This window comes from Strix uralensis, chromosome 5 (genome assembly GCF_047716275.1).
Source record: "Strix uralensis isolate ZFMK-TIS-50842 chromosome 5, bStrUra1, whole genome shotgun sequence".
In the NCBI taxonomy this organism is placed as follows: domain Eukaryota; kingdom Metazoa; phylum Chordata; class Aves; order Strigiformes; family Strigidae; genus Strix; species Strix uralensis.
In genome coordinates, this window is record NC_133976.1 from 80,961,024 (window position 1) to 80,981,356 (window position 20,333).

Below are 20,333 nucleotides of genomic sequence, written 5' to 3' on the forward strand. Positions count from 1 at the left end.
AGCCCAGCTGGCTGGGGCAGCCCCAGTGGCCTTGAGCATGGGGCCAGGAGGTGCTGGGGCTGTGGGGTGGGAGGGTGTTCCGCACTTTGGGTGTGTCCCAAAGGAAGGGAGCCCCGGGGGGTGGGGGTTTGCCTGCTGCCTGGAGGGAGGCAGGAGTTGCTGGAGCTGAAGGCAGTGCTCTCTGGCAGGGGCTGGGTCCTCGATTAGGAGGAGCCCAGTTGTGGTTTAAGGTGCTTTGGAGAGGGCTATTAAATCCCCTTTCTGTTTTCTCTCCCTTTCTCCTCTGTCCAGCAAGCTGAGGCCACCTCTGAGCAGGGAGGAAAACCGCAAGCTGCTGTCAGTGTGCTGCCAGAGTGCCTTGTCCTATCCCTCCAAGGAACAGATGGAAAAGAGAAGGAGGACAGGGAAGGCAGCTGTGAACGTGCAGGTACCCAGCGGCCAGTGCCTGCCCACCTCTGGGTCAGGATCCCAGCTCAGCGCGCCCTGGCAGCCCCCATGATGCAGACCCTCAGCTCTCCTTTCCTGCTTTTAGATTCTGAACAGGAGGAACATGGAAGATCTGAGCCACCTCATGGAAACCCTGATGGAGACAGAGGCGACCTCTGCCTGCTTTGATGATGTGGTCCTTGTGAGTAGCCGTGGGGCAACAGGAGAAGTGTTGTGGGGGCAGAGGATCGAGGCCAAGGTGGGGGGATAGGAGTGGGACACCTTTCCTGCAGAAAGTGGGGCTTTGGCTCTTTGCTGCGAGGCTGTGCGCCTAGCCGGGGCCAGGGGCTGAGCGGGGGGCCAGGAGTGCCTGCCCAGCCACTGCAGCCTCAGGACAGGCAGAGAAGTGGGTCCTGATGGAGGGAAAGCCAAGAGCCAGCCCTGAGCTGGGCAAGAGCAGCCAGGGGGAAGGAGGGAAATCCAAGAGTCAGCCCTGAGCTGGGTGAGAGCAGCCGGGGGGAAGGCTGGAGTGGGGAGACGCTGTCAGGGCAGCAACACCTGGCTCAGGGCAGAGGCAGCTGGAGAGAGCGGGGTGGTGAGGGCTGCAGTGCCAGTGCTTGCTGGGGCTGTGGGCTGTGCCAGGAAGGGGCCAGAGAAGGAGGGAGAGGGATCTCAGGAAGAGAAAGATTTCTGTTGTGAGAGAGATGCACCTTGCCCCAGGTCCTGAAGGGCTGGCTCACCTCAGCCAAAGAATGGGAGCGGGAGAGAGCCCTGTGGGTCTGCGCCCATGTGCTGGGCGCTTGCAAGGAGCGATGTGAGCTGCTGGTGAGTAGGGGCCCCCATGTGCCCTGTGTCCCATTCCCACCATTCCTGTCCCTGGAAGGGAGCCCTGCCCAGCTGGGGGCTGGGTTTCGGGGCTCCTAGGATTATGGGGCAGCCCTTCTGCCTGCCCCTCTGCCCGGTTGCTGTTCAGGCAGCAGGATGGGCAGTAGAGGCGAGCGGGTGCTGGGGCTGCCTGTGACCCTTTTCTTGCTGCTCTCCCCTTGCAGATCTCTCCGGACTGTGGGATGCCAGGGACCTCCGAAGGGGGCAGGCACTGGAGGCGTGTGTCTGTGATACCTGGCCCCAGCTCATTACAAGAGGCCTAAAGAGGAGCCTATTTTTTTTTTCCCTCATAGCACCTTCGTGGTTGGCAAGAGCACATGTGGGTGACACCGAGACGGGGGCTGCCAGCTGTGGGGCCCCTCTCAGACCATCCTGGTCCAGGGACGTGGAGTCATGCTGGGAGAGACCCCAGCGCAGGGCTCTCCCCATGGGGTCCCGGGGCCTCGCCGTGCCCTGCCACTGCCCATGGAGATCCCCCTGCCACCCCTCCCACCACAGCACATGGGAACAGCCCAGGTCAGCCCCAACCGTGTCACCACAGCAGGCCTTGCCCTCCTGGTGTCCTGTCACCCTGGGACCGCCCACGGCACCGCCCAGTAACACAGTGGGGGCATAGCAGGGGAAAAGGGGGACACTGGGGGGAGCAGGGGGCACTGGGGAATGGGGGAGGAATGTCGGGGGCACCTTAAAGTGTCAGCAGTAGCCGAGGGGCTGAGCAGAGGGACGGAGTGTAGCAGAGGCTTCCGGCTGGGCCGTCGGACCCCTGCCCATCACCCCAGGCCCCACTGGTGCTGTTCCTCACCCCCAGCACAACTCTGCACATCTGCGGGGGTCAGGGGCAGCTCCACACAGGGAGCCCACCAGCAGAGATGTGGTTTTGTCCCCGGGGCTGCCGTGCATGCCGGCCCCGCTGTGAGCACGTGTGAGCCTCAGCCCCCTGTGCTGGTGGCCCCACCATCCATGTGATCCAAACTGAACCCCCTGCAGAGTTTGCTCCAACAAAACACACGCTTCCGCCTTGCACAGTCACGGTCCTTGATGAGGGTGAGGGTGTGAGAGGGAACCAAGCCCCTTTCTGGGCTGACCACAGGCTGAGGGGGGCCCTGCTGTGGGGGCCACCAGCAAGGCCCGAGGGCCCACCTGCATGAGCCAGGGCCTGCTCCTGCCCTAACACCTACTCAGCCACCTGTGACATCGCAAGCACCTGCACAGCTGTGCTGGTTTTGGCTGGGATAGAGGTAGTTTTCTTCACAGTAGCTGGAATGGGGCTGTGGTTTCGATTTGTGCTGGACACACAAGTGCTGATAACACAGGGATGCTTTTGTTACTGCTGAGCCTTGCTTACCCACAGTCAAGGCCTTCTCTGCTCATCACACCACCCCACCAGCGAGTGGTTGGGTGATGGTGAGCAGTTGTTTTTCATTTACATCACCTGTCTTTCTTGGCTTTTGGTTCACTCTCTTTTTTCTTTTTCTTATTTTCCCTTCCATTACAATTTATCATTATTAGTTTTATTTCAATTATTAAATTCATCTTATCTCAACCCACAAGTTTTCTCCCTTTTAACCTTCCAATTGTCTTCCCCCCATCCTGCTTCTTGGGAGTGAGCAAGCAGCTGTGTGGTGCTCAGTTGCCAGCTGGGGTTAAATCACAACAGATTGCTGTCTTGATAGAGGACCAAGCATCTGCCCCCATGGTGAAAGATCTCAGCCTGTGTCTTTCAGTGTTGCCCAAGGAGAAGGGATTCAGCTGAGGCTGAGAGTGAGAGTTCAATCACTGGCGTCCAAGAATTTCACCTTTCTTCATTTCCTGTCTTCCCAAAGCCTGAGCAAGTGATGGGAAGAAAGAATGAAACGGGAGAGGGTCATCACTGCTTTTTCAATCCACACACCGCTGAATTTTGTCGTAACACGTTAATCGTTAATTAAGGAGCACCACGCCTCCAAATAATGTGAGGGGAACTGCAGAGGGGACATGGGGAGACACTGGCCTGTCTCCTCATGCCCTCAGCACTGCAAGGAGATAAAATCTTGGGTGAAAATAACCCATGGTTTGTGTGTAGTATGCCATAGCGGTGTGATACCATAGCTGTATGATGTCATATCATTGCACAGCAAAAGTACTACAGCAGGAGCCACCCAGATCAATGGAGGATGAACTTCATAAAGAACCAAACGAGTGCAGTGGGGAGCCAACCTGATCTGGTTTCAGCACCCAGCGGTCCAATACAAGCATCTTTCCTGTCCTGAATGGCCATCAGAATACACGGAGCCCAAGTAATGGACTAGATGAACAGAATTGGGCATTTGAAGGGACATTTGAATGGGCCATTTTATTCCTAAAAGTGAATTTCCTGAGCAGGTCCTTTGACTTCACTTTTTTTTTATAGCAAAGCCAGCTTTAAAAGCATCTGGAGTATTATTCTCCCCTTCTCAAACCCAGTGAGTGTCAGGGTCATCAGAGTCCCCAATAAGACCTGGAGTCTTGCATCTGGAGACTTCCTTGGGTTGCTTAAAGAAGGCTAAGTCCACTTTCTCACCCTGGCACGGCGAGGCCCCGGGACCCCATGGGGAGAGGCCTGCGCTGGGGTCTCTCCCAGCACGACTCCGTTGTTCCCAGCCTGGGAAGATCTGAGAGGGGCCCCACAGCTGGCAGCCCCCGCCTCGGTGTCACCCACATGTGCTCTCGCCAACCACGAAGGTGCCATCAGGGAAAAAAATGATACGCTCCTCTTTAGGCCTCTTGTAACGAGCTTTAATGAACTCTTTGGTGCTGGCTGGGGCCAGGTATCGTGGAGGCACTCTAGTGCCAGCCCCCCTCGGAGGTCACCAGCATCGCGCAGTCCGGAGAGATCTGGAACAACACAGGCAGCGCCGTGGGGACCTGGTCCTGGCCAGGCGCTCCCCGCACCACCCCACTCATGAGACCCATTCTCCAGGGATCTTCCCACAAAAAAAGACATCCCAAGCAGCAGTCCCTCAGGAAAAGTCCTCTGGACCCTTCCTTCCCCTTCTCCTGCCTTACCTCAGCAAGGAAAGCTGCAGCTGTCACCCGCAGTTTAACCGAGCAGGAATCCAGCCACGGGACGAGGTTCTTCACCAGAGAGGAGGAGACCAGCCCAGCGTGGAGCAGGACTCTGCGCAGGGGACACAAGTGAGGGACACACATTTACCCAGGGAGGACACAGGCCGGGTCTCCAACGTGCCCTTGCGCCAACGCAGACGCTATTCTTAGCTCAGGACGGCTTCCCAGGCACGCCAGAAGGGTCCCGGCAGCCATTTCCCTGGGCACAGCCCTGCAGGAGTCGGCCAGATGCACCCCTGGGGCTCTCACCTGCTCAGGAGACTCACGCCCTCAGGGTAAGCCAGGGGGTCTTCCAGGCGAGCCCACACTGCCCAGCGCATGAGCAGCCGCATCCACTTCTGCGCCATGCATCTGCCTAGCACCAGCTCGATGGCTGAAAGGAAAATCCTGGCAAAAGAAACAAAACACATCATCAACAAACACAGCCAAACAAAACAAACCAGAACAACAGCAACAGCACAAACCCAAAGAATTCTCAAATCACAGCAGGTTAGGGGAAGACCTATCTTTAGCAGAGTTAAATACCCCTGAAGGATGCTTTACAGCCTTCAAGACTGCAGCGACCAACACTGGCTTTTTCTTCATGCCCCAAACCCGCTGAAGCAGAAGAAAACCCATGCCCCAAGACTGACTCCACGACAGATACCAACCGAGGCAACACCTAATACCTCTTCCCACCAGCATTTTGCGAAGAATGACACCAGTGCCCGCGAGAGTCACTGCTCCCAGCGGGGGATCATCGAGGGAGTGCAATGCTATTGTGCATGCAAGGGTATGCAGGGGGGCAGACGACAGCCGTCCTCAATAAGAGCTGCGTAAAGACCTTCCTGCCTGGTAGCCAGAGTTTCTCCATGGAGGAACAGAAGGAAAACCAACCGCAACAACCCATTTCCTCATCTAGGAAGCGGGGCAGGCGAAGCACTCCCTCAGCCCCACAAAGGCACCTGCCTTGGCCAGGGGAACTGAAGCCAGCCCCTCCATCTCCCCCGTCACCCCTTACCTGCACGGCTTCTGCTCAAGCACCCAGCCCTTGAGGAACAGTTGTTTATAGCTGCTCCTGGGGGAAAGCAGCCTCTCCTCGCCCAGCGTTTCACTGGCCCACCTCAGAAGGCAAGGAAGGAGGTGGGGAAGCAGTTGCCTGAGCTCCTCCGTGCTCCTCAGGGCAAGCACCACCTCGGAGATGGCAAAGGTGATCTGCAGGGAAACACGACCAAGAACCACGTGTTCAGGCAAGGCCTTTTCCCACCAGCCCGGTTCCCCCGCCTGCCTGGGCTGGGGGGTTGCTCTCTGTGGTTGTCACTTCTGCGACAGCCTTGTGGCTCAGGAGCACAAAACTGTCCTGACTCCCCACATTCCTTGAGGCCGGCGCAGCACAGCACCCTGGGAGTCTCCACAAAGGGCACCTGACTCCCTTGTGCCAAAGTAGGAGCTAGAAAGCAGATGCAAAGCTGCAGAAAGGCGTCTGCCGTTGAACGTACCGTCACAGTCTCCAGAGCGGTCTGAGGGCTGTGCCCTTCACAAGCGGAGGAGTCAGTCCCCAGGGAGTCGTTTCCCGCTCTGCTCAGCTTCTCCACTAAGCACCTCAGGATCTGAATCCCAAAGATCTCTCCCCCCAGGCTCCTCCACACCGTCACCGTGTCACTGCAAGGGAAGAGACTTTCACTCTGAGCCCATATCCTCGCAGTCCTGCAGTGCCCTCAAACCTCCTCATCTGCAGTGGGGATTACACCCCACTCACAGTAGACACAAGCACGCAGTCGTGCAACACCCAAGACCGTTCAGGCAGAAGAAAAAGACCCCAGTGCAAGCAAGCTGCAGGGTCACTGTTTAACTACAGCAGGGAAGCGGGTAGTGCACGAACCTGTCCATGGGCAGACCTTTCTGGAGCAGGCTGCTGATCACAGGCTCCCGGTGAAAGCGGGCGAGGAGAAACACCGCATGGAGCAAGAAGGGCCTGTGAGTGCTCTGCCGCATGTAGTAGGTGCAAAGGGTGTTCAGGATTTGGGGCACCTAGATGGAAGAAGAGGAGAGAGAAGGGCTCAGCACGTCCTTTACCTCGTCCTGCGGGGCCCGGACACAGTCACTCAGCACATGAGCAACGCCTGCTCCTGCGACACAGAGTCCAGACCCAGCTCGAAACCTCCCCCCTCCCGCCGTGCCTGACCCTGACCCACATCTGCGGTGTAGTGCAACAGCCAGCAGGAGAAAAGACAGAGTCAAATGGAGAAAAAGGTTCCCTTTACCTCCTGGAGTATTTCCTTGCTGGATTCCACCAGGAAGGCAAACACCCACTCCCACCACACTCTTGCACGTATGGGTGTGACATGCAGCAAGCTGTCCAGGTTGGCAGTCAGGAAGTCTGTAGCCTGTGCTGGGGGGATGCATTTACAAACAGCCTGGAAACAAGTCAGAAACAAGGAGAGACCGTGTCACAGCTCTGCTCCCGCATTTCGGAAAGGGAACTTGGCAGGACTGTTAGCTCGGCAGTCACGCAGGGGGCAATCACTTGATCCTCCTGCTGGGCATGCAGTGCCCTTTACCTCTGATGCAGCTCACCCACTTGGAAGTGTCTCCCCCACGGGGTTTGCTTATGTACCAAATGTGTATTCTGACAAGAGCACTCACACACAGACGTGTGCGCAAACACACACATCACGGTATCTGCTCCAGTGTGCCTAAGGGACACTCTTGGTTCAAAGCCAAAAGCCAAAAGCCAAAAGCTACTTGCTAACACCCCCTGTCCTGGCAGCTCACTCTGGAGACAGAGAGACTCTCTGGAGGGGAGCAGGGAGACATGCAGGAGCCCAGGAGCTGGCCCCCACCCCACTGTTTTGGGGCCAGTTACCTTTCTTATTTTGGTGCAGGCCTCCAACATAGTCTCAGTGTCCAGGCTGTTCAGCTTCTCACAGAGGCTCCCAATCTCATCTGCCTGAGGCACCACCTTCATGGTCTTGGCTGGGACAAACACCAGGAGAAAAGAGAAGTCACATCTACAGAAGCCCAACCTCTGGTCCCACATACCGATAAAGGAAAACCCAAGTGGTGGCAGTGAAGGCCACAGGGAAACCCAGGGCCCTGCTGAACTCGGGGCAGCAGGATTTCCTGAGCCTGATAAATGGCTGACAAATCCTGGGCTGGGAAGAGCCCTCTTCCTCCTTGAAACGTTTGCTGGGGCTTCAGGGTTTCAGAAGCCTCTGCTCCTCGCAGCTGAGTCCCCTATTCCCACACAGACCACCACCATCTCTGGGAGGCAGGAGACCTCCCCGTGACTTCCCCAGCACAGGCAGACCCTGCTGCCCAAAGAGGAGAGGATTCAAACACAGCCCTTTGCAGCATGCTCTGGGCCTGCAGCTCAGATTCCTCCTCGCTGCCCAGTTGGCTCTGGGCAGCACGCTGGTTTCCTCCCTTGTGCTCAGGAGATGTCTTCCCTAGCAGGGAGGAGTTTGGAGACTTCCTGGGGAGCTGCCTGTCCCACCAGGATGAAGGCACGGCGCGAGGGGGAAGGCACTCTCTGAAATGTTGGGGACCTCATCTGAGCAAGTTGTCTGACCACCCTCTGTCTCTCCTGGAATGGGGAGGGGGACAGGCGTGGAGGGCAGCAGTCCCCGGCATCAGTGATGGTGTCCTGCTCTCAGACAGCAGCAAGGGATGGCCCTGACCACCCAGCCTCACTCACGCCCCGGGGAGGTGGGACTCCGCAACCCTCTCCCCGAGATCCTTCCTGAGATGGCCAGGGAGGCCGAGGGCTAACAGGGTGGGGGCACAAAACCAGCGAAGCATGTTCCTCCTCCTTCCCTCACGGAGACAGGGCCTGGCCCCACGAGACCCCTGTGGCACCAGGTCAGGAAGGGAGGGAGAATCAGGCTGAGCGAGGCTGGGAAGCACCTGCTCTCCTCACCTTGCATTTGCAGAAGGTAGCCAAGGCAGACCCATGCCCTCTGACGGGACATAGCCAGGTAGTCGGTGGTCAGGAAGCCCAGCAGGCCCACCAGGGAGCCCAACTGCTTGCAGGGACCGCCTCTCTGCAGGGGAGAGCAGCAGGAAAGGGTCACAGGCAGCCCCAGCACCCGCTCGCCTCTACCGCCCATCCTGCTGCCTGAACAGCAACCGGGCAGAGGGGCAGGCAGAAGGGCTGCCCCATAATCCTAGGAGCCCCGAAACCCAGCCCCCAGCTGGGCAGGGCTCCCTTCCAGGGACAGGAATGGTGGGAATGGGACACAGGGCACATGGGGGCCCCTACTCACCAGCAGCTCACATCGCTCCTTGCAAGCGCCCAGCACATGGGCGCAGACCCACAGGGCTCTCTCCCGCTCCCATTCTTTGGCTGAGGTGAGCCAGCCCTTCAGGACCTGGGGCAAGGTGCATCTCTCTCACAACAGAAATCTTTCTCTTCCTGAGATCCCTCTCCCTCCTTCTCTGACCCCTTCCCGGCACAGCCCACAGCCCCAGCAAGCACTGGCACTGCAGCCCTCACCGCCCCGCTCTCTCCAGCTGCCTCTGCCCTGAGCCAGGTGTTGCTGCCCTGACAGCGTCTCCCCACTCCAGCCTTCCCCCTGGCTGCTCTCGCCCAGCTCAGGGCTGGCTCTTGGCTTTCCCTCCATCAGGACCCACTTCTCTGCCTGTCCTGAGGCTGCAGTGGCTGGGCAGGCACTCCTGGCCCCCCGCTCAGCCCCTGGCCCCGGCTAGGCGCACAGCCTCGCAGCAAGGAGCCAAAGCCCCACTTTCCGCAGGAAAGGTGTCCCACTCCTATCCCCCCACCTTGGCCTCGATTCTCTGCCCCCACAACACTTCTCCTGTTGCCCCACAGCTACTCACAAGGACCACGTCGTCAAAGCAGGCAGAGGTCGCCTCTGTCTCCAGCCAGGTTTCCATGAGGTGGCTCAGATCTTCCATGTTCCTCCTGTTCAGAATCTAAAAGCAGGAAAGGAGAGCTGAGGGTCTGCATCATGGGGGCTGCCAGGGCGCGCTGAGCTGGGATCCTGACCCAGAGGTGGGCAGGCACTGGCCGCTGGGTACCTGCACGTTCACAGCTGCCTTCCCTGTCCTCCTTCTCTTTTCCATCTGCTCCTTGGAGGGATAGGACAAGGCACTCTGGCAGCACACTGACAGCAGCTTGCGGTTTTCCTCCCTGCTCAGAGGTGGCCTCAGCTTGCTGGACAGAGGAGAAAGGGAGAGAAAACAGAAAGGGGATTTAATAGCCCTCTCCAAAGCACCTTAAACCACAACTGGGCTCCTCCTAATCGAGGACCCAGCCCCTGCCAGAGAGCACTGCCTTCAGCTCCAGCAACTCCTGCCTCCCTCCAGGCAGCAGGCAAACCCCCACCCCCCGGGGCTCCCTTCCTTTGGGACACACCCAAAGTGGGGAACACCCTCCCACCCCACAGCCCCAGCACCTCCTGGCCCCATGCTCAAGGCCACTGGGGCTGCCCCAGCCAGCTGGGCTGGGGCACACTGGGGGTCCCCAGAGCCCGGGGAACAGACCTCACCTCAACTCCTCCAGGACGTGGAACACTCCATACACCAGGGAGTCCCAGGGCTCCCCCTTTATCCAGTCCTGCACGTCCCAGAGAGACAAGGGCAGAGTTGGCAGCAGGCAGAGATATGCGACAGCCCTCCCGCTTCCCCCGGGGACAGGCTCTGCTGCCAGGCCTGGGCAGGCACTGCCCCAGCAGTCTGATGGCGCAGCCCAGAACTCCCCCGCGTGACCGCCCCAGCTACGGGCACTTACCAGCAGGGTCTGCATCGCCTCCTGCTTTAAGGAGAGCTCAAAGCTGCCACAGACACCCACAGCCTGGATGGCACAGCTGACCTCGGTGATGCTCTCCACCAGGGCCATCTTGAGCACCAAGTCCTGAGGCCACAAAGAGAAAAGCACCCCTTGAACTCTTTGAAGGGCTGAGCAGTGGAAGTGGAGCATGGGCAGGGGGAACCCATGGCAGGGGTCAGATCTGGACATTGAGGACAAACCCTTCCTTGGGAGATCTTTAGATAAAGACCATCCCTCTCGGTACACCCGATCTCCGAGGGGCTGGAGATGGGGCATCCAGGCATCCCTGTCCCACACACACTGTGCGCTTACCCTCTGCTTAGCTCTGGAGAGCTGCAGGATGTTGCCCAGGATTTCTCTATCCACACGGGTGAGCAGCTGCTCCTTGGGGGCACGCAGCGCAATGCCGCTGTAGGTGCGCATGAGAGCAGCGCAGGTGGCCTGGGCGCTCTCCGTGTTCTGCCCTCGCTGTACCTGTGTCAACAGAAATGTCAGCCCTGGGACTCCTGCGGGCTCCTGCGGCAGCCCTGCCCCGCACCCTCACCAGCTCCTTCTTTCCCTGGGCACCTCCCAGCAGCTCCCCAAGCCATTCCTTGAGCTGCGAGCTCCGGGGAGGCTGCGAGCTGCTCCCACCCCACAGCTTGGGTTCTCACATGGGGATGGGGAGGAGGTGCAGCCAGCACCGCACACACTGCTGGCTGTTTTACCACTGATTGGAGAGGTCGGGGAGCTGTCTGGAACCTTTCTGTGGAAAGGTATCTGACACAGCCTGTCACGGTCCTGCTCAGAGATGCGCAGCCTATGCCGGTCACTGGCGCAGATGAGCCCCGGCTGCTCACCTCCCAAGCCATGCTGCACCACTCTCTCTGCAGGGCCCTGCCCTGCCCAGAAAGGCTTCCCCACCGCCCCTGGGTGGGGAGCAGAACCAGTGAAACCTCACCAAGGCTCCTGCTCCCTGCCTCCAGCTTTGAGGAAGAGGCAGATGGCACGCCATGCCCGCCCCCCTGTCACCAGCTCCTGCTGAAGTTAAGTCACGGGCAAGGCAGCTGCAAGCAAGCATCCACTGCATCTGCCCCGGCTGGGTGGCTCTGATCCACCTGCTGTCAAACCCCGTCCCTTCCAAAGACACCTCAGGGGCCCCAATGCCAGGACGTCCCCTCAGAAACACAGGTCTCCAGTAGCTCCTACAAGAGGCCTAACCGAAATGCAGCTGCCACTATTGGGCTGTTGCAGGTGTACAAGTGGAAAGATGGCCAAAAAAGGAAAGCCAAACAGCAAAACCCTGGATCCTTTACCTCCCAGCCCGTGGAAGTCTGATAGAACCCATCTCTGGTGAAAGCAGCAGAGAACATGGTCACCGTGTCCAAGACCAGGTGGAAGTGGCTCTCGGCAGCGTAGGACACAACGGAAACCATTCCCTGCAACCACAGAGAAATGGGGAGTCGGCTCCAGCCCAGGCACTCAGCCATGGCAGTGACAACAGCCAGGCAGGATGTTGCAGCAAGGAGGAAACGGCAGCAATGGGGAAATCAAGGAGGTCAGGAGCAGCCTCCGTCTCGCCCAGAAATGGGCAGGGGATGCTCAGGACATGAGCAGCGCCTCACCTGGGCCTCAGACAGCTCCACAGGGTTTGTCTCCTGGAGGAACCTCAGCACCTGCCCTTGGACATGTCTGAGGTCCCGACAAGCTGCCAGCGCCGTCCCCAGAGCCTTGTAAAGGAAAAGCTGAAAGAGAAGAGCCCGAGCCCGAGATGTGGTCACAGCTCAACCTGTCAGGAGAGGGCTGGCCCCAGACGCACCCGACCGTCCCCGGGAGCAGGCGAGGCCGGCCACAGTGCCAGGCTGTGGCCAGTCGCTGGGGCAACCCAGGGGGAAGCGCCTTTTGGGGCGAGGAAGGGGAAGCAGTGGAAAACGCCTGTGTCAGCAGAGCCCCAGCCCCAGCCCCAGCCCTGGCACAGGACAGGAGACACACCTTCTCCCAGGAGCGGGGGGCAGAGCTGCCCAGCTGCTGGCTCAGCTCCTGGCTCAGGCCCACGGTCCAGGTCTGGTCCTCGATGGGCTCCAGCGACGCTCGCAGGAACTGGGGTGAACAGGAGAGGAAGCGAGTGTTGTCCTGCCCTTGGCCAGGGCCGTTTCCACGCTCGTGTGTCCCAGGACGCTGCTGGGGGAGAGCTGCCCAGAACAGCAGTCTCTTCCCCCACCCCACCCAACCCTCTTTTCACCAGCTTCCCTCTTCTCCTAACACCTCAGGTGAGACCCCCGGCACGCCGGACAGAGAAGAGATGGCAGTGCTAAGCGTGTGCCACAGCGTTCGAGGGCATTAGCCATCAGCCGTGGCAGGAGGGCGGGCAGCAGCTCCTCGGAGTGGGAAGGCACCTACCGCGGGGGTAGGCGCAGGGTGCTCAGGAGGTGCCCCCACCTCCTGGTGCCTACACGGGCAGCCCCAGCTTCCTCCCACAACTTTGCTCCCTCTTCTCTGCCTCTACCTGTGACATCCCCCCAAGGATACTGTACCTGAAGCACACGGTGCTGCCACTCTGCAGAGTGCAGGGTGCTCTCAGTTCTTCCTAGAAAGAAAGAGGAAGCAAAAGCTCTCGCTGCTATTCAAGCTCACATCAAATGCGAACCCAGCGGTCTCTTCTGCGGTCAGACCTCCCAAAAGCCCCAGGCCATCAGCCTAGAAAGGGCCTACGAGCACCTTGCAGGCCAAAGACACAGGAGGGATCCCAGGGGCATATGTCAGAGCCACTGATTCCAGCTGGGGAAGGACACACTGAGCGCAGCTGATCCCTGCTGCCGGACTGCAGCTCCCAGAACAATTCCAACCCCTGAGTCACAGCACGCACCAGCCACACACATTTTCTCCATAATGGCCCACTGCTTTCTACCCATTTGCAGCCCTTCTCCCACACTACTGCCAAGGACGGCTGCTGCAATCCTGGCCTGGCCTGGCCTGGGGACTTGGTCCTCCAAAGCCCAGGGCTGCATCCCGTCCAGGAGCACCAGGCCTGTCCCTGTCCCAAACGCCATCCTGCCCAGGACATGGAGGTGCCACCAAGACCTGCCGTCCAAGGGACACCAACGGCCCCGTCCATCCCCTGGGACAAACTGATGTCGGAGGACGGCTGCGCCCAGCCTCACTGCTGGCTCCCTGGAAGGGGAAAGGCAGCAGAGCAAGGGCCGGGGAACTGGGGACAATTCCCCTCTGTCACGCTGGGAACGTGCATTTTCCTGCCTTGCCTTCCTCCCTTCCCTCCAGCCTCCCTCCCCACCCGCACTTTACCTTGCAGGTACTGCAGCAGGAGGGGGATCTCTGTCACCCACGCCGCCCCCAAGGCTCTGTGGATCCTGCCCTGGAGGGTCTGCAGCAGCTGCAAGGCAGCGACGGCGCGTTTGCTCTTCGCGTAGGGAGCTGCTGCCACCACCTAGGCGAGGGCAGGAGAGAAGGGTCGCTCCCGCCCCCAGAGCCACAGTTTCTCATGGCAGGGAGGGAGGGACGGAGGGAGCTCGGCACCGCTCGGCCAGCAGTGGGCAGCCGATGGCTTCACCCGGGGTGCTGCCAGGCCCGAGAAAGGAGTGAGATCCCCCACAGGCTCAGGCAGGCTCAAGCACACTGCCTCCTCCACAGGGGTGCCGGCACTGGCCTCAACTCTGCCCCAGGCTCTCCCACCAGCCCTGGCCAGAGAAGCTCTCTCCCAGGGCCCCACTACTCACCAGCAGCCGAGACAACAGGACCTGGGGAGCCGGTAGCTGGGCTGCAGGGAGGAAGAAAGGCTGCGTGAGGTGACGAGCCCCCGCCGTGCCATCACCCTCGCACCTCTGATGCCCCCACCCAGGGCTGAGGGCTGAGAGCAGCTGCAGTGTCACAGCGCTGGCCTGGGGGCTCCCAGGGCTGCCCAGCCTGAGATGAAGGCAGCTCCAGCACGGCCAGGAACGAGCCCCGGCTCACCAGAGCGCGCTGCGAGCAGGAGAGCCAGGCCTCTGCGCCAGGCAAGGGGCACAGCAGGGCAGAGCTCCTGCCTCTGCCCTTTGGTTTTCCTGGGCTCCTGCTCAGGGCTGGTGGGGTGCACGGAGACACGGACTGGCACAACCCCTGGCCAAACCCAGCAGCACTCACTGGGAACAGAAAACCGGGGCCTGGCTCTGGCTTCACAGGAGGCATCGGCGTAGCCGGAGCACCTCCAATTCTAGAGGCAGAGCTATGTTATAGCCTGAAAGCTATGGTAACACAGAGGACAAGCAAAACAGCATGGGTACACGCAGCTCCTGCGCACACCAGCCCACCCGCTCACCCACCAGCCTGCCCGTGTTACTGAGCTTGGAGCATCGTCCCTGCTGTGCCACCATTTCTAACTGCCAGGGCAGAGCTCGAGCCCTGTCGGGGGGCGTCAGCTCAGCCGGGGGACCCGCTCTTGGCAGCTCCATTTTGGGTGCAGGTGCACCAATTTCAGCCCATTCCTGCTCTCAGCCCATCAGCCCCAAGCCCTGCCTGTGTCCCAGGTCTGTGGCACTGACCGTCAGAGTGGGCCAGCGCTCCCAGCAGGCCCAGTGCTGCCATGCGACCGGCCTCGCTCCCACCGCTCAGCAGGGAGTGCAGAGTCACGGCCGTCTTCTCAGGGCACATCCGTGCTGCGGGCAAGAAATCGCATTCTGCATCAGCAGGCAGCTGCCCCCAGCCGCCAAGGGCAGGGAGAGAGCTGCCAGGGCACGGCGGGGCTTCGCCCAGCCTCCTCTCCTTACCCTGCAGCACCATGCAGCGGGTCAGCACTGCCTGATGGGCCGGGCCGGGCTCCGGGGTCACATCTGAGAGCTGTGGGAACAAGGTCCGTTTTAGAGACAGTCGCAGCAGTGTTGAGAGGGACTGAAAAGAAATGGGGCTCCCCACTCTCCTCTCCCTGGGCACTCTGGGCACAGGACCCACAGCCAAAACCCAGCCCAGCCCACCCCAGGGTGGCCCCAGGCACATGCAGGGGTTTGCAGCAGCACCGGCTGCCCAGGAGCTGAGGCTGAGCGGTGTTGAAAGGCTGGCCCTAGGCTGCTGGTGCTCCAACGTCCTCCTGGGACTTGGCCGAGAGGGAAATTGCTGTGGGAATTGGGGCTGCCGCTCGGCCCTGTTCCAAACAGCCACGATCGGGCCTCCTGCAGCCTTCAGGTGGCACCTGGATCACAAATCCTGGCGTTCTCCTGGCTTGCAGGAAGGGCCCGGTGGAGGGACACCCTGCCCTGCCCTGCCCTGCCCTGCCCTGCCCTGCCCTGCCCTGCCAACCGGCAGGTCTCATCCCTCCATGGCAATCACACGTGCAGGCCCCAGGCCGGCGCAGGGCGCAGGCTCCCCTTACCTGGCGGTGCACAGCGGTCCTGATGGCAAGAGCTGTGCCCTGTGGGATTGGGGTCTGAACTCCCTCCAGCACCTCCAGGACATAGCAGAGGCTCTGCAAGAGAACAAGGCAGGAGGAGGGGGCTAAAGCCACCTAAAGGCACTTGGGAAGGGAGAAACCCAGCACCTCTGCGATAAGGGCAGTCCCTAACGACAGCTCCAGGGGAAAACCTCAAACCCTCCTGCACGGGGCTTCTTGTTTGCCCTCCCCTCAGAGCAGCATCGGGAATGTCTCTTTCCTCTGAACTGAGCCGGGTGCTGAAAACTCCCTTTCCTGGCACTTCCCACTCAGCAGGCCTCACCCCTCACTGGGCGGGACTGGACACAGCCCTGGGCATTAGAGCAAAGCTCTTCCTGCACACAGAGCCCCAGGGAGGTGGCAATGCCTCCCTTCCTGAGAAGATGAGCCCCGGGAAATCACCCTCCCTCCTGCACCCCCCTCCCCGTGCGCCGCCCCCCCCCCCCCTCCATTTCTCTTTCCCAAAGAGCCCTGAAAGCCCCAGGCCTCCCCTGTTCTCCCTCTTCCTCCTCTAAGGGCTTCTCAACTTCTCCTGCCACCCCACATCTCCTCAGCACCTCATGGCACTCGCACAGACCCACTCCAGCAGCCACGCCAGGCCCTGCACAACACCTCACCTTGCTGACCCAGAAAGTGTCCAGGACCCAATGATATTGGTGCAGGAGCCAGGGGAGCTGCTCCCACGCATGCTCTCGGTGCTGCTCCTCACGCAGAAGGACCCCCATCATGGCAGCCACCGCCCCGAGGACAGCCTGCTTGTCCTGAAGAGGGAAAGCAAAGGGACAGGCTCTGCTCGGTGGGCTGAAGGTCTGCCTAGTGCTCAGCATCAGACGGGCACACCCGTCTGCCCTTCCCACTGGGAGGGCTTTCCCTTTCCCTTCTGCCCTGCAAGAGAAGAGCTCACTCCAGAGGAGAGAGAGCATCTCCCCATGCTGGTAGCCCAGCCCTCCCTGCAGAAAGGCCCCAGGACTTGGCCCCCCTCCCCTCGCCCCTCTGCTCACACCCCACTGGGCACAGACAGACCCACTGACATGGGCATCCCCGCTGCAGCCCCAGCTGTGGAAAGCAGCACTGCTCACCGCTTCCTCGGTGCACTCCAGCCAGTTTACCACCACGTAGCGGAAGACAGGGTAGATGGCTTCACAGAACTGTGCCACCCCCTTGCCAGGGAAGGGGCATTGCTCCCGCTTGCAGAAGTATGTGTTGACTGCTTTCGACCACTGCTCCAGAACTGCACCAGGAGAAGGGAGAAGGGAGCATGTGAGAGTCTGCGGCAGTGCCGGTACCTTGCACCCTCGCCCAAGGCTGCTTGAAGGACAGTCCCAGGCTCGGCAGGCTCATCCCAGGACCAGGTCAGGATCCGAGGGCAATCTCTGCTCTTCAGGTGTCTGGATTCAAAGACCCCACTGTTTCTCTCCTCTGCCCCATCGCACCTTCTCCTCCTCAATGGCCCCTTCCTCTCCAGAATTTCTTACTGCAGCCCCTTCCCTTCCCAAGCAGGGATTTTAAGGCCAGAGGAAAGCAAGGGAACAGAAGCTGTGGGACAGGACCCAGGACTTTCTCTGTGCAATGCTGCCACGTCCTGCCCACAGAAACCTCCCGAGCTTCCCCTGCTCCTTCTACACACTCACAGCAGTTCAGGATCACCAAGGCCTGACCTCACCACAGGCTGACACCCACCACGTTCCCTCTGAGACCACATGGAGGCATCAAAGGCAACGCCAGCCTCCGTCCCTGGGACCGTGGCCAAGGACCTGACACTCACCGCTGCAGATGGCACGCAGGATCCGGCCACTCCCCACCCGGCTCAGCATGGCGTGCAGGGCGAGCATCGTCATCCTCACGAAGGGGATGCACCGCAGGGCTGCAGAGAAGGCAGGGACAGAGGCACCGAGAGGGTCAGTGAGAGACACGGGAGACTGGGCTCGATCCCTGGCAAGGCTGGGACTGCTGGGCCATGCGGGACGTGCCAGATGCCGTGGGGAGGGCTGCCTTCTCCGAGCGGGGCACACGGAAGCATTTTGGAGAAGTGGGAAGGACAGCAGGGGATGGAGACCCCGCAGGTTTGTCTCCAACGGCTTCCTACCCTCTGGGGACTGGGATTGGGCCGGTAAGAAAGAGCTGTCAGCCAGCCCTGGCACAGAGCAAGGAGCCACACGAACTCCATAGCCCCCCAGTTCAACACAGAGCATTTAGGGAGGGGGAGGATCCCTTGTCCCCATTCTCACAGACCCCTACCCAAACCAAGAGGCTGAGGGTGACGTACCGTAGCTGTGGGCCATTTTGCCCAAGGTGAGGAGCACAATCTCATCAGGGACCTTCCCCATGGCCTTCAGGTGGCTCTGGAGCTCGGCCATGACAAAGTGGAAGTGGGAGCGGGCCAGAGTCACCAGGACATTGCTAGCGACCATCTTCACCTCACATGTCACACCCTGCAAAAGCATCACGGTTAAGCATTCCCGAGGAAAAGGCCGAGACACTGGGACAGGCTGAATGACCTTCATCTCCTCTGCCAGACCCCTCAGGGCAGTTGTGCTCGGGCCCAGGCAGCTGCTACCCTTTGTACCCTGAGGCAGGCAAGCAGCTGCCTGGCGAGACAAGGGAGGCTTTTCCCCGGCACAGCCCCGTGCCACTGCCCCCTCTCCCTCTCCATGGAGATGCCAGGAACAAACTGTTGCAGACTCGAGACCCCCCTGGCACCTCTCCGTGGGCTTCCCATGGCTCTTCCTCAAGGCAGGAGCAATAGCCTTGGGCTTGAACCCGGCGCTCGTACAGTTAGAAACAGCCCCGAGTCTGCTTCTCTGCGCAGCTCTCTGCATCCCCTCTCCAAATTCCCTGTAATGACGAGTACCCAGAGCCTCTCCCTTAGCACCTCTGCTGGCTCCGAATAACCGAGGAACATCTCTGTGCCACTCTCTATTTCCCCAAAACCAGGGGCAGAGGCAGGCTGCTTTGTGGCCTTGAAAGAGAAGCAGCTCACCTGGGCTGCTCGCATGTCCCTGGACGCCTCTGCTATCAGGCGGTTCACCGCACCACTCGTCAAAAAGCTGTTGTTTCCATGCAAGACGATCTCCAGCTCCCGGTATGTCTCCACTCGGTCACCCTGGGGACAGACCACAAAGGGGAGTGAGGGGACTTGCTTTGCCTCGTTCCCAGAGAGCTGCCCCCCAAATCCTCTGCGTGACATGGGCAGGAGGTAGGAGCTGCAGGCATCGGTCAGCACAGCCATGAGGAACAGCAAGATCTTCCACAGCGCCTCTGACACTCGCAGAGAGCCAGAGAGGGATCGACCCCACCAGGGTAAAAGGCCACAAGGGAGCCTGGGAGGTCACTGCTGGCAACAGCAGATGGCGGAGGCCAGAGGGAAAGTGGCAGGCGAGGAAGGGTGTGGCTGTTCACTCAACTCCTGCCTAGATTGGGGCTGACCCAGCTCATACGAAATGCCTCATGCACGCTGGGTGCAGCGCCATCAGGTCAAAGCGAGAGCCCCACGTAGGCAGGAGAGGTGGCCAGAAAGAGCTAAAGGGCCCTGATGAGGCCATTAGCATCAGCAGACTGCTGCCTCTGGCAGCCAATCTTTGTCTGGCAGTTTCCTCAGAATCCACTGGCTTATGGAAATGGTATAGACCTCCAAGCTGGAGGGTATAAAATATCCGCTTAGTCAAAAAAGCTTTGGAAGCAGATCCAAGAGCAGCTGGACTGCTGAGGCTTTCCTGCTTCCCGCTGTGACACAGGGGATGCCCACACCATGACAGAGGAGGAAGGATGAGCACTCTCACTGTGGGCTAGGTAACTAATTTCATTTTTCACTCATAGATGCACAGTGTGAAGAGTTACGGACTGTAAGTTATGAAACCTTATGACTTGACTGGTGAAGAAGTGAATTCACATGATAGACCAGTCTGGGCAAAGGGGGATTGAGCCCCTGTTTGTCGTCTTTGTTTCTTTCACTTCTCAATGAGCTCGTGAAATAAAGTTTAAATCAGAGTATGTTGTCCTGTACATTTGAGAGATCCAAATGGACTGCACCAAAGGGGAAGGCATGGGAGTGAGGCCGTGCCCCAAGAAGGGGAAGCCACGAGCACCCTGCACTTTGGGACACAGCATTGTTCCTTGCAGAGGCAGGAGCCCCGACGCTGGGACAGTTCCCCAAACCAAAGCTCAGGAAGGGCCTCGGGCACTTGGGCAAAGGCTCTAGAGAGATGCTGGGGTTTATGACAGAGGCTTTGCCTTGCCCAGGAGAGCGCTGCGAGATCAGCCCAGGATCAGCGCTTGGGGATGAAGCGCCTGTAGGGGGGAGGAGGTGCCATCAGGAGAGATGTCCCTCTGCTGCGTGGGCACCCGGAGAAGCCAGGGGCATAGAAGGGAGCCCTAAACCCCACCCAGCCTCACCTCATGGTCTTGCAGCCGCTTCAGCAGAGAAGTCCTGACGTCCACAAAGGTCATGAAGTCCGCAGGGACAGTCCCCGCTGCCCTGCCTCCTTTCTCAGGACGTGCAGGACTGGACTGGGACCCCACGCAGGGGCAGAGAGCTGGAAGAAAAGAAAGAAACGGTTTTGTTGGCTGCAGGGCTTCACACCAGGGAGGGATGAGGATCTTGGCAGCCTCCCCCAGCACGACCAGCCCATGCTGGGCTGTACTGTCAAGAGGGCAGTCAGTGGGATGAGGGGAGGGAGTGTTCCCCTCACTGTGGCACTGGGAAGACCACCCCGGGGGACTGCGCCCATTCTGGGCTCCCCAGTGCCAGAACGGCAGCAGCACGCTGGAGCGAGTCCA

The 20,333-nt window shown here is 60.0% G+C and overlaps 2 protein-coding genes and 1 long non-coding RNA gene across 3 annotated transcripts; 1 reads left to right on the forward strand and 2 right to left on the reverse strand.

The window, feature by feature from the left end:
* The first annotated feature begins 404 nt into the window (after positions 1–404).
* LOC141944897 (uncharacterized) lies at positions 405–1,178 on the forward strand. Its single transcript, XR_012629357.1, has 3 exons — positions 405–427; positions 533–628; positions 1,147–1,178. It is a non-coding gene; the product is annotated as an uncharacterized LOC141944897 (long non-coding RNA).
* A 2,865-nt stretch (positions 1,179–4,043) lies between these two features.
* Positions 4,044–8,538, reverse strand: LOC141943830 (maestro heat-like repeat-containing protein family member 2B). The gene is made up of 9 exons (XM_074869491.1): positions 8,294–8,538; positions 7,241–7,350; positions 6,639–6,791; positions 6,257–6,405; positions 5,874–6,036; positions 5,396–5,589; positions 4,645–4,782; positions 4,336–4,447; positions 4,044–4,164 (listed from the first exon to the last, which is right to left on the reverse strand). The coding sequence occupies exons 1-9, from the start codon at positions 8,481–8,483 to the stop codon at positions 4,114–4,116; spliced, it is 1,260 nt and encodes a 419-aa protein (XP_074725592.1). The 5' UTR covers positions 8,484–8,538; the 3' UTR covers positions 4,044–4,113.
* A 2-nt stretch (positions 8,539–8,540) lies between these two features.
* Positions 8,541–18,786, reverse strand: LOC141944166 (maestro heat-like repeat-containing protein family member 2B). Its single transcript, XM_074870271.1, has 21 exons — positions 18,538–18,786; positions 17,824–17,989; positions 17,323–17,421; positions 16,637–16,788; positions 16,175–16,318; positions 15,501–15,593; positions 14,902–14,971; positions 14,677–14,790; positions 14,111–14,254; positions 13,876–13,916; positions 13,445–13,586; positions 12,676–12,728; positions 12,134–12,241; positions 11,767–11,886; positions 11,458–11,580; positions 10,475–10,636; positions 10,124–10,246; positions 9,882–9,949; positions 9,412–9,547; positions 9,211–9,306; positions 8,541–8,744 (listed from the first exon to the last, which is right to left on the reverse strand). The coding sequence occupies exons 1-21, from the start codon at positions 18,784–18,786 to the stop codon at positions 8,541–8,543; spliced, it is 2,607 nt and encodes an 868-aa protein (XP_074726372.1).
* Between the last annotated feature and the right edge of the window lie 1,547 nt (positions 18,787–20,333).

Excerpts from the sequence above, each read along its gene's own strand:
- LOC141943830 (XM_074869491.1), bottom strand. The coding sequence starts at position 8,483 with ATGGGCGGTAGAGGCGAGCGGGTGCTGGGGCTGCCTGTGACCCTTTCC. Across the intron at positions 7,351-8,293 it reads CTACCTTCTGCAAATGCAAG|CCAAGACCATGAAGGTGGTG; the intron begins GTGAGGAGAGCA and ends TGTTTGTCCCAG. Across the intron at positions 4,165-4,335 it reads CTGCAGCTTTCCTTGCTGAG|ATCTCTCCGGACTGCGCGAT; the intron begins GTAAGGCAGGAG and ends GTGTTGTTCCAG.
- LOC141944166 (XM_074870271.1), bottom strand. The coding sequence starts at position 18,786 with ATGGCTGTGCTGACCGATGCCTGCAGCTCCTACCTCCTGCCCATGTCA. Across the intron at positions 13,587-13,875 it reads TCCTGTTGTCTCGGCTGCTG|GTGGTGGCAGCAGCTCCCTA; the intron begins GTGAGTAGTGGG and ends GCCCTCGCCTAG. Across the intron at positions 11,887-12,133 it reads CCCCCCGCTCCTGGGAGAAG|CTTTTCCTTTACAAGGCTCT; the intron begins GTGTGTCTCCTG and ends CTTCTCTTTCAG.